The sequence below is a fragment of the Mustela putorius genome, unplaced genomic scaffold, assembly GCF_011764305.1.
Source record: "Mustela putorius furo isolate JIRA1106 unplaced genomic scaffold, ASM1176430v1.1 tig00000992_pilon_pilon_pilon, whole genome shotgun sequence".
NCBI lineage: Eukaryota > Metazoa > Chordata > Mammalia > Carnivora > Mustelidae > Mustela > Mustela putorius.
Genome location: NW_025421526.1, coordinates 1,616,153 through 1,630,329, shown reverse-complemented (window position 1 = coordinate 1,630,329; position 14,177 = coordinate 1,616,153). Strand labels below are relative to the sequence as shown.

At 39.1% G+C, this 14,177-nt stretch overlaps 1 protein-coding gene across 16 annotated transcripts in view; it reads right to left on the bottom strand.

Moving 5' to 3' along the window:
* Positions 1 to 14,177, bottom strand: part of GULP1 (GULP PTB domain containing engulfment adaptor 1) — a 244,790-nt gene that overhangs the window by 12,684 nt on the left and 217,929 nt on the right. For 12 of the 16 annotated variants that reach the window (XM_045086461.1, XM_045086460.1, XM_045086452.1 and 9 more), the window contains 3 exons: positions 12,318 to 12,434; positions 12,042 to 12,122; positions 11,545 to 11,637 (listed from right to left, as the gene is read on the bottom strand). In XM_045086461.1, coding sequence (XP_044942396.1) covers positions 11,545 to 11,637; positions 12,042 to 12,122; positions 12,318 to 12,434 — 291 coding nt within the window. Of the gene's footprint in view, positions 1 to 367; positions 593 to 11,544; positions 11,638 to 12,041; positions 12,123 to 12,317; positions 12,435 to 14,177 lie in introns of all 16 variants that reach the window. The other 4 variants (XM_045086464.1, XM_045086463.1, XM_045086465.1 and 1 more) reach the window with 3 other exon arrangements.

Sequence of the window (14,177 nt, the reverse complement as noted above, 5' to 3'; positions counted from 1 at the left end):
CAAGGCTAACTTCCTTGGAAGAGGTACTAACTCATATAAATCGAAACTCTTTTTGTGCCAAATGCCACTAAAACCGCTTTTCCCAACATCACTGATGATCTAATTTCCCAGCTGCCATATCTGGGGTCCTCTGAAGTGACATGTCCTAATTCGCCTTTCTGTGGATTTGTACACCATCACCACTCTCTACTTGAAACTCTATCAGGTAACAAAGGAAGCAAACATGGCACACAAAGTCACCAAGGCCCATCACATTGATTCAAGACATACCTGATGTCTTTCATTATGATATAAATGGCACATTTTAGTAGAGTCTTTAAAAAATTATGTGGAATAATAAAAAAGAATTTTCTGCTTAGCAAATTACATGAGGTCTTGGGATGCTGTTCTCACTGATTGGCTTGGGAAGGCCACATTTAGAAGGTGGTGGTATTAACAGTCCCAGTGACAGTCTGGAATCAGGCGAGTTGACAGGAGTGACAGTAATGGAAGAACTATTTAGACAGGAAGATGAATCACCACTACTACGCCAGAAAGAAGGTGAGCATCTCTGAAACCCATGCTGCTCCTGATCAGACATTTTGTGCAGCAGCTGTAAAGGAATGACAGAGAAATACACTAAGGAGAAGAGAGAAGACATGGAGGAAAAAGGAAAAAATATGAAAATTTATTGGTGAAGTGATATTATGTGAAAAGAATAATTTCAGAATAATTTCACTAAAATTTAAAAAATCATTTGAGTATATTTTCCTATTGCAATGCTCCTTAGAATCTAGAATGTTTAATTTGACCATTTTTCACTGAAATATAACATTTTTAGATATTGAAATAAAATGTTGCATCATTAGGACTTGAGAGGAAGATGATAAAGAGTGAAGCTTGAGTTATTTCAATGAGAGATTCTGGGTAATGACATGGGAAAGGGAATCATAATAAGAAAAAACAGTCATTAAAGTAGGAGTAAAGTCTAATAAAAAGTAATGACTTTGTAGAATTTTCAAAAAGGGTTACAACAATCATTTTAGATTTAATCCTCAAAACATTTTTTTGAGATATTTGTATTAGTAATGTTACATCCTTATTATAATAAAATATAGGAATCAAAGCCCATAGATTCTTTGTGATTTATTCCTCTATGAGGTAAAAAGCAGAGCCTAAATTTAAAATAATCTGACTCCAATCATTACGATCTTTCTGTAGGTTGTGATTTCCAAATGGTAAGACTTCTCAGGGATGGGCAGAGGGGGTTGTCAAGCATCTCAAATAAATGAAATAATAAGTGACTCAAGAATCAGTAAGCAGTACACTATTCTGGGTCTGCACATCAGTTTCTGGATGACTCGCGGAAGTTATTACATTACAGTACGGAAAGCTGCTGTCAACAGCTGAGAGGGTAAGAGCTGAGCTGTCAGAGTGGTCAGTTATATCAAGTCAAAATGAAAGCAGTAGTTCAGCCTTTATTCACTTCCTGCTACGGTAAAAGCAAGGGGCCAGAAAGAAGGTACTGGCTTCATCAATGTCCTTTTCCCCCAGAAAGTGGCACTGGGTGAAGGTTAGAAGTATCAGGGCAGAAGCAAGGCATTGTGTCTGCTGAGGGGAGGGGACAAGCCGGGGGGAGAGAAAGGAGAAAGGGCCAGGGGCAGAAAAGCATTGAACACCGAATCAGAGTGGAGAAAGGAGTGAGTCTTCAAGGCCCTCCTAAGATGGCCTTGACAGAGGCATTTTAAAAAGGTCATGGCCATAGGCCCCCAAAAAGGAGGCCTCCAAATATAGGCACCAGGGCTAGGTATGCAGACACGTTATATGGAAGAGCACAGCTGGCCGAGGGTGCAGGGGCTGAGTCCTTGACCGCAACTCCTCCATGGCAGGCACTGTACCTGCATGGGGAGGGCATTTCCCCCGGGGAGGCTCTCCAGGAGAAGCTTCTGGAATTGGCCTGGAGCGGGACTCCTCAACCACAGGTCACACTTCAGAGATTTTTAACACTTATAGGATTTTGAGGCAGCCAACACAAATATGGCTTTTGATAACCTCACAGTGAAAGGTCATAACCAAAATGACAGGTAGGAGAACCCACAAATCTGAAGGAAGTTTCTAAGCTGAGTCACGTCTTCACACAGCTCTCAAAGCTGAAGGGAGAATCAGGCAATGCCAAGTGAGAGATTTAAGTTGAGGGAAGGGCTCAGTGTGGAAGCAGAATCTCTGAGGGTCTGAGTTCTGTCGCTGACCACTCTGTTAATATGCATATAATACTGTCTCCTCCATTGCCCTCCACGGGCGTCTGTATGCAGATACGTACTCATGTATGCATGTACACAGATAACTTCAAAATTTTGATATATACAGATAAGGAATGTATGTAATATGAAAATAATCAAGTTTTTAACTACTCCAGAATGGTGGAGCTCGGGTATCTACAGAGAGCTGCAGCTGATTTGGTCAATGGACACGTGTTGCTCGGGGCACACGGATCTTTGATACACTGAACTGGCTGCTTGTGGGTAATGTTAAGACATTGCGCATTAAAATCGGGAGCTCTACTTGAGAAGTTACAAAATCTAGAAAGTGGGTCCACAGACTTGCATGCGAATGACCGACAGTAACTGCTGTGCCTTTTCTGCTGGGTATGGGCTCTCCTGTCAGTCCCCGCCACCCCGCCCCCGCCAGTCCCCCCCCACCACACAAGATTACATACTTACGTCTCAGCCTGGGCTCTACTGATGTCTGAGTTCATGATTCCTAACTGAGAAATGATTCAAGTCAAGGAATTAAATATCACATCTATTAAGCATTTCGACTGGTGTTTCTAAATGTAGGGGGTCAGGAGCTAGTCTTTTTAAACTTTTTAAACTGCCATTTTTAACTGGTTGAGGAAATTAAATACATAGTGTAGATGAAGACAGCTTGATATTTTTGTGTCTTCTGTCAGTATTTTAACAGATGGCTAAAAACCAAAATTTTTGGACTCTCCTACAGAAATTCATGGCACCACTGTTTGGTCCTTTATGCTCATACTTCCAAGTCCTTTGGTCTTCATGATGGTGCACAAGACCTGATCCCATTCTCAGGGATGTTACATATTACTTACACAGACATGGTAAGGTTTTTTTTTTTTTTTTAAGATTTTATTTATTTATTTGACAGAGAGAGACATCACAAGCAGGCAGAGAGAGAGGGGGAAGCAGGCTCCGAGCTGAGCAGAGAGTTCGATGCGGAACTCGATCCCAGGACCCCGGGACCATGACCTGAGCTGAAGGCAGAGGCTTAACCCACTGAGCCACCCAGGTACCCCGACATGGTAAGGTTTTTAAGGCCTGTTAGTAATGAATGCCCAGGGGCACCTGGGGGGCTCAGTCGGTAAGCATCCAACTCTTAATTTCAGCTCAGGTCATGCTCTCAGGGTTGTGAGACTGAGCCCCGTTTCAGGCTCCGTGCTGGCCGTGGAGCCTGTTTGGGATTCTCTCTCTCCCTCTGCCCCTCCTCTCTCTCTCCTCTCTTTCTCTCTCTTAAAAAAAAAAAAAAAAAAAAAGTGAGCGCCCATATTTGCAGTTCATTGTCATTGTTGTAGTTTTGTAGCTGGATCTTTGAGGAAGTGGTGGCTTGAGACATTCAGGCCCAAGTGAATACTTCAACCTCATTCTTGTCTAAATAGAACAGTGATGATGAAGTGTGGTAAAAGGGTCTGAATTCTCAGGGAAGGTCAATTATGTCTAAACAACAATAAGAAATCTGCATTACACAGTTCTTTGGCAATACCTAAGAAATAGTAGAATGATAACAAAATTTTATTTTATGCTGTTAATTCTTTTGCTAATATAAATACCCAAATATGGTTTTAAAATGTAAAACAAACAACTTTAAGATTAAAATATGATTTATCATTATTAAAATAACTCTACTTAGAATTTAATTTAGAAAGTAAATTATTTAATTATTTAAATTTATATTTGAAATATGTCTATACTTTTCTAGTTGAACAACTGGTAGACTATAAAGATTATAAATGAAACTACAGATGACAAAATAAAACACTGATGCCAAATAGTTTGGCAAATTTTTTCTATGCTGCCATGCTGATTCACACTCTCAAAGTTCACTGTTACACCTCTGACATCACTTTTTTTTTTTTTAAAGATTTTATTTATTCATTTGACAGAGAGAAATCACAAGTAGATGGAGAGGCAGGCAGAGAGAGAGAGAGGGAAGCAGGCTCCCTGCTGAGCAGAGAGCCTGGTGCCGGACTCGATCCCAGGACTCTGAGATCACGACCTGAGCCGAAGGCAGCGGCTTAACCCACTGAGCCACCCAGGCGCCCCATGACATCACTTTTTAAGTAAGTTTTAAAAATAACAACTTCCAGAGTATAGGATTTAAAGCATCACGAATGTATTTTTTCAGATTTCTAGATTCACAGTTTGGTGATATTGGTCTCTTACTTGTAAGACCTATTATCTTATTTGCTCTTCCAAGAATGCCACAAGTTGAGTGGCTAGGATTGTCTGCAGATCCCAGAGAGGAAAACTGCAACACGAAATTAAAAGATTTAATCAGGTATGCATGGTCAGAATTGGAACGGAATGTATTTTTCTTCCCAATAGTTAGAGTTTACTTCTTTAGGATCATTTTTTTTGCAAGTAGCAATTATGAAAATGAAGCCGTGCACCAGTAATCATTTTTTTGTGCACAGCAAACGTTCTTGAATCAATGTCATGCTTAAAATTTATGCCTTTGTTTAAAGATTCACATTTGGCTCATTGTGTAACTGAGAGTTTTCACAATCTGCTCCTGCCCATCGTGACTTCAGTAACAGTCGAGCAAACACTAGAAGAAGATAAACAGGCACTTTTGTTTACCCACAAGGAAATACACATTTTAGGTTATAATTGTCCTATCAAGTCTAATCAGTGGCCACGCAGCTGATTATGTAAAGGTAGAATTTTATCCAGTAACAAACACTAGGTTTAATTGAAAGGGAGACATTTATTTTACTCAGCAATAGAAAGTCCAGTACTTCTAAGGACTACAATTTTATTCATTTAACTTTCTGGCAATCGTCTGATTTGGTTAAAAGCATCTATAGCCAGAAAAGTAAAATGTAAGCATCCAGACACAAGAATCATGAGGAACAATCTGACTTAACTTGCTATGCCCACATCTTATAATGGAACAATCTTCTGGGGGCATTCATGAGGCTAGGAGGGCAGAATAAACCCTTTTTCTTTCTGATATAAATACAGGCAGCACTGCCATGTGAATATAATAAATGGAAATCAGATTGTTCCTAGATAATTAGTACCAAATGGTGGAAACCCAACCTCTAATCTATTGCCAAACCACTAAAACACAGCAAAAAGCAAACAGCACAGTCAAGTAACGGAAATTTCTCAGTGTATCTAAATGACTGTAGAAAACCAGTGAAAAGATTTCCACAACTTCAGAGTGATACAGAGGTATGTAATACGGGTGCTATCAAAGGCTATTTCATTTGCCTTAGAAAAGGAACCTATGATTGAATAGAGTGGAATTTAGGAAACATGTAAGCATTCTGTTTTTTAAGAACAACTTAAAACACAGTCTGTCAATAATCCATGAGAAAATTGAAATGAGGTGTGGCCCTTCATGCGTCATGCATACGAGGAACTGGTTTTAAGTAAAAACGAGTTTGGGTATCTATTGAACGTATACATTGATTTGTAGTTAGAAATGTCTTTAATTTTAATACTGAGCAAGAAGTAAGTCTCTATTTTGTTTTCCTTAGCTAGAACTAAACTACTCTAGAACCTCAAGCTGGGCAAATTTATACTGGGTTTATTAACTAAATCAATGAGCAATCACCTAAACCAGGGGGTTGTGCATCAGGCAGAACTAAGGTGAGCCAAAGTGAAATATTACATCTTTGTCCTGCACCTTCCCTAAGTCATGTCTATTTTGAAAAATGGCATCACTAACCTGATGCTTAGGATAAAGCCCTAAGGGAGAATTCTGACCCCTCTTTCACTCTACAGCCCCAACCAATCCATCATAAATGCTGCAAGCTCCGCTTCCAGCACCTATCCAGTGAGGGGCATCTGGGTGCTCAGCGCGTTAAGCGTCTGCCTTCGGCTCAGGCCACGATCCCAGCACGCTGGATGGAGCCCCACACCTAGCTCGGTGCTCAGCCGGGAGTCTGCTTCTCCCTCTTCCTCTCGGTTTGCCCCTCCCCCACTCATGCTCCCCCCTCCCTCCCTCTCAGATAAATAAAGGTTTTTGTTTTTTTTTTTTAAACGGATAAAGTTACATGCACCACATGAAATGACAGAATTCTAGACCAATTTCCTCTTCTTCCTCTCCTAAGCTACTGAAATAGTCTCCTAGACAGGTTTCGGGCCTTGTTTTGAACACTTTACAGACCGTGGTGCAGACGTCAGCCAGACGACCCCCGAGTCCCCTGTTTAAAACGTACCAGTAATTCCTCAGTCAAGAAAAAAGAAAAAAAAATAACAAAAAAAAAACCTCTACAGGGCCCTATAAAATCTAGTCCCCAATTCTCTGTCTAATGTCATCTCCAACTCGTTTTGGCTATTGGTCACTATGCTCCAGGCACAAAGGTCTTGTCACTGTTTCCAGCTCTTTGCACTAGACAACTGCAGGCCTCCGCAGAAGGGGCTTCCGCGATCACCGTCTCCAGCTCCCCAGCTATTTGCTCCTATTCTGGTGTATTTTATTTTGTTCACACCATATATCAAATCTGAATTTTTGAACTTATTTATTCATTGACCTATGGGTTGATCACCCATCTCCCTCTCTGTTCCCTGTAACAGCTGAAACTCATAGGCTGCTCAAACCCAACCTCCTAGCCATGTGACTGCATTCGACATTCAATAAATATTTTATTCGCTGCCGTAACGGATCACAACTGTATTTAGTGTATGCAGCGGACAAATGGGAGAAAATAAAAATCAAAGTGATATGCATTGTAATACATAAGACATGTCACTAAGATACTATTCTAAAAAAGAAGTGACGACTTAGTAGGACTAGAAAAAATAAAAACAAAACTACAATTTACACAGTGAAACCTTGAAAGGACTTTTTAGAATTTCTGAAGAATTTCATTAGAAGTTTGAACCAAGTGTGCCTGGGTGGCTCAGTTGGTTAAGCCACTGCCTTCGCCTCAGATCATGATCCCAGGGTCCTGGGGCTTCCCTGGCTCTGCGGGGGGCCTGCTTCTCCCTTTCCCTCTGGCTGTCACTCCCCCTACTTGTGCCCTTTCTCTGTCAAATAATTACATAAAACTTAAAAAAAAAAAAAAAAGAAGAAGAAGCTTGAACCAAAATTACTTAGTTTGCATTCTCAAAACAAATCAGAATGACCAATTTACAGTGATGTATATAACACAAATGCGATGGCCGGCCGCCGTCTAAGAAATAGCACCTTTCCACAGGGTGCCTTTGGGGAGTGCAGAGAAATGTATGTATGTTCTCTCGTGGTGACTCAACCTCATTCAAAGATTCTCAGTCTGGAACATTCTACTCAACAGAGCCCCATATTTTTCATTTTTGACTTTATATAGAATAAAAGATCAACATCTCTAAAACTAATTTCTTATGAGAAGATCTGATTCCTCTGAACCATTGTTCGGTGGTACAGAAATCCAACTAGGACTTTGGATCTCTCGTTAGGAAAAATAGCTTGCAATCTTTTAGTTATCTAATCAAAAATGTTTCTTATTTTTCTGATGCTTCCCATAATTGACTTTATCTCCTATTTCATCACACACTGATAAGAACAGCATCCAAACCAGTGATTTTGAATTATTTTCATTTTCTACATTACTTTTTATTTCACAATCCTTCCACAATTCCATTCCTACTTTTGTTTTCTTCTCTCCCTCTTCCCAAAGAGACTATTTCAAAGCTAATCTTTAATTTAGGTTTTAAAGCTAAATCTTTTCTTTTACTTTGACTAAGGCTTGATGTGGACTATATTGTGTTTGACTACAAATCCTGACATTTTAGGAAACTTGTTTTATGTGCTTATTTTTATGTTAAGTCATTGTTAAGTCATAATTAGTGTTAAGTCATTTATAGAGAACCATTTCTGAGTTAGACTGTTTTATATGGCAAAAGAGTTACTTCTGTGTGACTTCGGAAAAATGTGGCTTCCAGTAGGATCCACACTCCTCTTGGGCTGGTCACTGGAGAAGAGTCATCTGTCTTGGGGCTTTCTCTCACCACAACACCCTAAAAGCTCGGGGAAAACCTGATGCCAAATCAATTTTCCATACCAAACCCACCTCTATCGTAACTTTGATCAGCATAATGGGATTCATAATTCACTGCAGCACTTCCGTAATTCATGCATTAGTTGCTGCCTCTGATCCCTTAAACAAAGGCTAAGAACTTCCGTGGCTTGGGAGCATTCTGTCCTTCAGTCCTCTGATAGTGAAGGAAATCAACAAGGAAGGAAAAGCGATAGAGTCTCATCATCGGAGTTACAGCCCAGTAGGCATCTACTGCGTAATAACCTCGCTACACATGGTGGCATTCTGGGAAATGCTTTGTGTCCTGGCTCTGTCCTATAACACTGGTGGCCAAATTTCCTAAGAAAGGTTCTAACTTAACAGAAATTTGTTTTACTATAGATCCACTGTAAGCTATTAAACAAGTTACCTATACTTTAAATTTATATTTTAATTATTTATAATTTTCACTGCTTTCTAAATTCAAGTTTAATAGTTTAAATCATTAACAAACCTTCAACAGAGTGGATATTTGTAAGCATGGCAATATTTCATACTAAATAGCTGTAGATAATTTAATTTGATTCAGTTCATTTTTAGTATCAGAAAATTGGGAGATAATTTTACGAAATGTGAAATAAATAGAGCACTTAATGTTATATTAATGTATTCCACATCTACATAACTGAAATCAAAAATGAAAGGCAAACACATTTGTTTATAATCTCTTCAAAAACTTTCTAAAACATCAGGTATCTTTTAGCAACCTAAAAATGTTGAGTCTCCTTCCTTTAAAAATCAAGTAATTTTTAAAAAATCAAGTACTTTCTAATTTTTTATCTTAAAGATGTACATCATCCAGTATACCATCAACTTCAGAAATCATATAAACCTTTAGAAACTGAAAAACTATAACACAAGTAATTTTTGAGTTAAAATAAAGAAGAAATACTAAGGTATTACTATGACAAAAGAATATAATTGAAAGTTATAATTTGAGCTATTTGCATAAGATTGATGAAGCAATAAATTTTCTACACACATATATTAGGTTCAAAAAAGTGGTTTAGAGAAAATTATTTCTCTTTTCTTAATTGAGCCTTTTAGTTACAGCCTCTGAAACATTTTACTGAGACATATTCAGTACCGAGACGAGCACAATGTTTATAATAATTATTAAATGACAACTTGTGGAGCTAATCCTTTTTAGTAACTGCCTATCTGAATAATTATTGTTTTTTTATGTAACAGACTCTACCAATGAGACTGCTGAATAATGGACATACAGAGAGACTTCGTTTCATTTACATGCCAAGCGTCATGCTCACTCCCAGTGACAGCTAGCTCAGCCAGAGGATCACGGGAACTGGGGCAAGTGTCATCTCTTCATTCCTCCTGACCCCTGCCATTTCTGAAGCTGACTTGGTGGCCATTTCAGATCGCCAGTGCACCTGCATAAGCCCCAACCTGACCCACCTTCTTCTGAGTTGCCCCAGTGCCAGTCCAGGGCAATGCTTGCTTCCAGGAGATAAAAGAGGGCAGGACTGTTTCATCACTCATCAACATGCCCCAGACCCTTCTGCTCTTCTAAGTCTACCTTGCCCCCCAACACGGTGTCTTACTTCTCCATCTAGAGACAGAGCTTTGGGTTTGCATCCAAAATGGTAATGGATCTTATTTCTTTGCAAACACAAAGACTAAAGTAAAGCTATTATTCACATACCATGAATTCCAGAAATAAACTTTATTAAGATTGCTTAAAAACACAACTTCCCTTCATGTATGTTTCTATTCCTAGTTTTTTCCCAGAGGATGGTTTATAGTAAGATCTTCAGCAAGACCCAGAAGGGTTTTACTCCATTTTGGGACCAAAGTTTAAAGAAGGAGTTTGAGCTGATGCTCTGTTCCTTGTGACCAGAGAGGAAAGAAAAATATCCTAATCTTGATGAGAAGCAAACAGTGATGGCAGTGAAGAGAAACAAACAAACAAACAAACAAACAGGAAAGACATTTTAATAAAGCCAGCCTCACTGTCCACAACAAAGGTACATGGGAACACAAGAACCTAACTCCCACCGTCTCTTACCTGGGCCGTCCGGACACAACTATCACACACCATATGCCAAGCAATGAAACGCGAAGTGCTTCAGCGAGAGAGATGGAAAGGGCGAGCTGAAACGGAAGTTCTTTGACCGTCTCCAGGGCCTACCGAATTTGAAACTCTAAACGCAATTTCTTATAGGCGCATTGTTTATCATGAACTGCTGAAATATTCTAGAACTAGACAGCCATATATATATATATATATAAATATATGACTAAGCCAAGCCACCCCTAGAGTACTGACCTGCACTGTAGATACTGGACTTTAATAAGACTGACTTTGGTTTCTTACACTGCATAGCAAACCAGCTATCTACCTATATATCTGTATCTATCTGTCTCTCTCTATATATAGATATATGATTTTCATTGAATTAGTCTAGAAATTGAACCAACATGAACTTGCAAATAAAAACTAGAAATAAAAACTCTTTTCAAACATTTGCAAATGCTATACTTGTGTTTCAGTTTATAGCATCACGGCATCATGCTGTAAGTTATATAGTAAGTATTTTTAAAATGCAAAATGAAATATATTGTTTACTGGAGAATATCAGTAGCAAAGATGATTCAAGAAGAAAAAAAGTTTTCTAAATATATTTTGCCAGAAAAAAAATATTGTTTTAAATCCCATCTTCCTCTCCCAAAAGATTCCCTTAGCTAAAATCATGAAAGAATGGTATCTTACATGGTATTGCCAAAAGGACTTTGAATCTATGATAAACCAAAAGCAAATAATGTAACTAAATATTTGAGAGCTGTCTGCAGAGACCACCACTCATTTTAGGGTCTGAAGCTCAACTGTGTCACTCCCAGTGGAAACCAACCAAAGTCGGTCCTATTAGCTGTCCAGTGTCTCTAATGAAGGTCAGTGCTCCAGGGGTGTTGGCTTAGGTCATGAATCTAAGCTCAGTAAATAGTAACCAGTAAGGATGTGAGAAAGACTATGTCACAAAGAGGAAAAGAACAAACTGGGGGATGGCTTCTTCTACAAAACACCAGGGCAAAGAGCAACATGGAAGAGCAACTCTTGTCTGAGCCACCGAGGTCATTTAAATTTTGTGATTAGCATCTTTCATCTCGACCCATGTTTCAAGTAACTGATCCCAGAGTATTATAGACATCACAGAGCTGATGGAACATCACAGATGACCCGGAGATGTTGTATCACCACAAAATCTCGTTTCTAAGAAGAACATGCCCAGAGTCCATAAACTTACTGGAGATGCTGATACTTGGGTTGTTCTTAACTGGCTTTCCAAATCTTGTACTTTGTTTTTAAGTTCCATATTTTCGGTTTCTAAGTCTTGAATCTAAAAAGCAATAATTTTTGAATAACCTTCAGAAATGTATTCTTAGAAAATACTGGCTACCACATTGGCTACATTAATGAATAGGATTTCATATTATTCAAAATTTTAATGTACTCTTGTGCACAGGGGAGAAAATTATTTGATAAAGGTTGGGAACTATCAGGAAATTCTAGATCACTGGAAAGACAGTTTATAAAGTTTAAGATATGTTCTTATACATGTGCAAATTCCATGTTTCTAATACCTCATCTCTGTGTTTTCTGGTTGCACTGTGCAGTCTGTTCCCCATAATCTTGGAGTATAACCGCAAGACAGTGAAACTTGCTTATGATGATTTTGAAGACAGTGGAGAAAGGGTGTAATTTAATTACAAAGGAATCTGATCTGCATGGGAAACCACTTACCCAGCATCTGCTGCTTCTGCTGCTCTGATCCCCATGAGAAGCATCAGGAAGTGAAGCAAAGTCACATGAGAACACTAAGTTCTTGTGGGAATTCAATATAAAATGGTTAAAACTGTGCAGGGGATCAGGAATGAAAAATTATAGGAACATAGTGAAAGCAGTTCCAGTCAGTGTGGGGGAAATTTAATGGCAGGCCTTCTAGATTTGTTTGATGATATGCAAGTTTCCCTGTACTTACATCACGTAAATGTGAAACAAAAAGTTTCGTTTACTCACTCTTTTCTGCAGTCCTGCAATCTGTTTTCTTGTTTCCACATCTTTTCCTCCAGATTCTAGAAATTTCCTGTATGCCAGGTCAAATGCTTGGCCGATTGTTAAAGTTATTTCTTCAGCCTTTGTAAAAATCAAAGATTTGATATGTTAGACTGCTCTTTGACTCAAGAAAAACATTCACACGAGGCACTTCAAAGGGGCAGTGACTTCAGGTAGAGACGTGGTCAAGGAGTCAGTTGTCTGTGCAAACCTAGTAACTCAATGCCTGTTCATGCACAAAATTAAAAAAAAAAAAAGTTTTGGTAATTAAATAAGTCGCTGTGGCAGCTGGAGGCCGGAGTTCCAGCCACCCTGTCACCTACGTTACCACAGCGTGTTTTCCTTCTGGCCTCACGTGTTTGGGGCCGTTAACAGAGAGCCCGGGGCCGGCCGCAGTTCTCCTGCCGCTGGGCGCCTTGTTTCCTCTTCCTGACAAGGAGGGCAGGTTAAACCCGGCAGGTAACTCGAAGGAGGCTGAGTGGGGGGTGTCGTGGGACACTGGAGGTATGCCCTCTTGAAGCGGAATACTGGGTTCCAGTTAATGGTGAAAATGAACAATTCCAACCCAGAGTTGTTAGATTTTAAATATGGGAGATGAGGTCAGAAATCTGGATTTTTATATAAAAGCTCCCAATTGTAAGTGATATTATTGTAAAACACAGTGCCTGCATTGAACAAAATACATCTGTCATCTGAATTTGGCCTCATAAACAACTCACAGTTTCCGGTTGATCAATCAGAAACTGCCACATACGTCCTAAGACCACCAGATTGTTCCTTCCTCATTACTATCTTACCTGGTATCAATTATGATACCTGCAAATAAGTAGTATTTCTTCCTTTACAATCTCCATGCTTTTGATTTTCTCGTTTTGCCTTATTGCAAAGTTTAGAACTTCCAAGACTGTGTTTAATGAGAGTGGTTAGAGTAGAAATCCTTGCCTAGTTCTCAGTCTTAGAAGGAAAGCATTCAGCTTTTACAACATTAAGTAAAATTATATCTGTAGTTTTAAATGTTTTGTCAAATTGAAAAGGTTTCTTTATATTCCAATTTTTCTCAGAGTTTCTAGCCCTGAATGGGTACTGATTTTTTTCAAATATTTTTTAAGCACTGACTGATATGATCATATATTTTTTCTTCTATAGCCTTTAATATGGTTGATTACATGGTTGGATTTTTGAATGTTGAACAAGATATGTATCCTAGGGGAAAATTCCACTTGGTCTTGATGTTTAATTGCTTTATATATGGCAGAATTATATTTGCTAATAATTTGTTAGAAATTTTTGCATCTATAGTTCTGGGGGCTATAGGTTGGTCTGTACTAATGTTTGATTGCTTTTCACTGTCTTTGGTTTGATATTAGGGGTATACTAATTTCATAAAATGAATTGAGGGGTGATTTTACCTCTTCTGTTTTTTTGGAATAAGTTGTGTAGAATAATGTTAATTCTTCTTTAAGCATTTTTAAAAAATTTATTTAACAGACAGAGATTACAAGTAGACAGAGAGGCAGGCAGAGAGAGAAGAAGGGAAGCAGGCTCCCTGCCGAGCAGAGAGCCTGATGCGGGGCTCGATCCCAGGACCCTGGGATCAATGACCTGAGCCAAAGGCAGAGAGACTTTAACCCACTGAGTCACCCAGGCGCCCTTCTTTAAGCATTTTATAGATTCCTCCAGTGAAACCATCTAGGCATTAAGAGTTCTCTTTTAGGGCGCCTGGGTGGCTCACTTGGTTAAGCCACTGCCTTCAGCTCAGGTCATGATCCTGGAGTCCTGGGATGGAGTCCTGCATTGGGCTTCCAGCTCCAAGGGGAGTCTGCT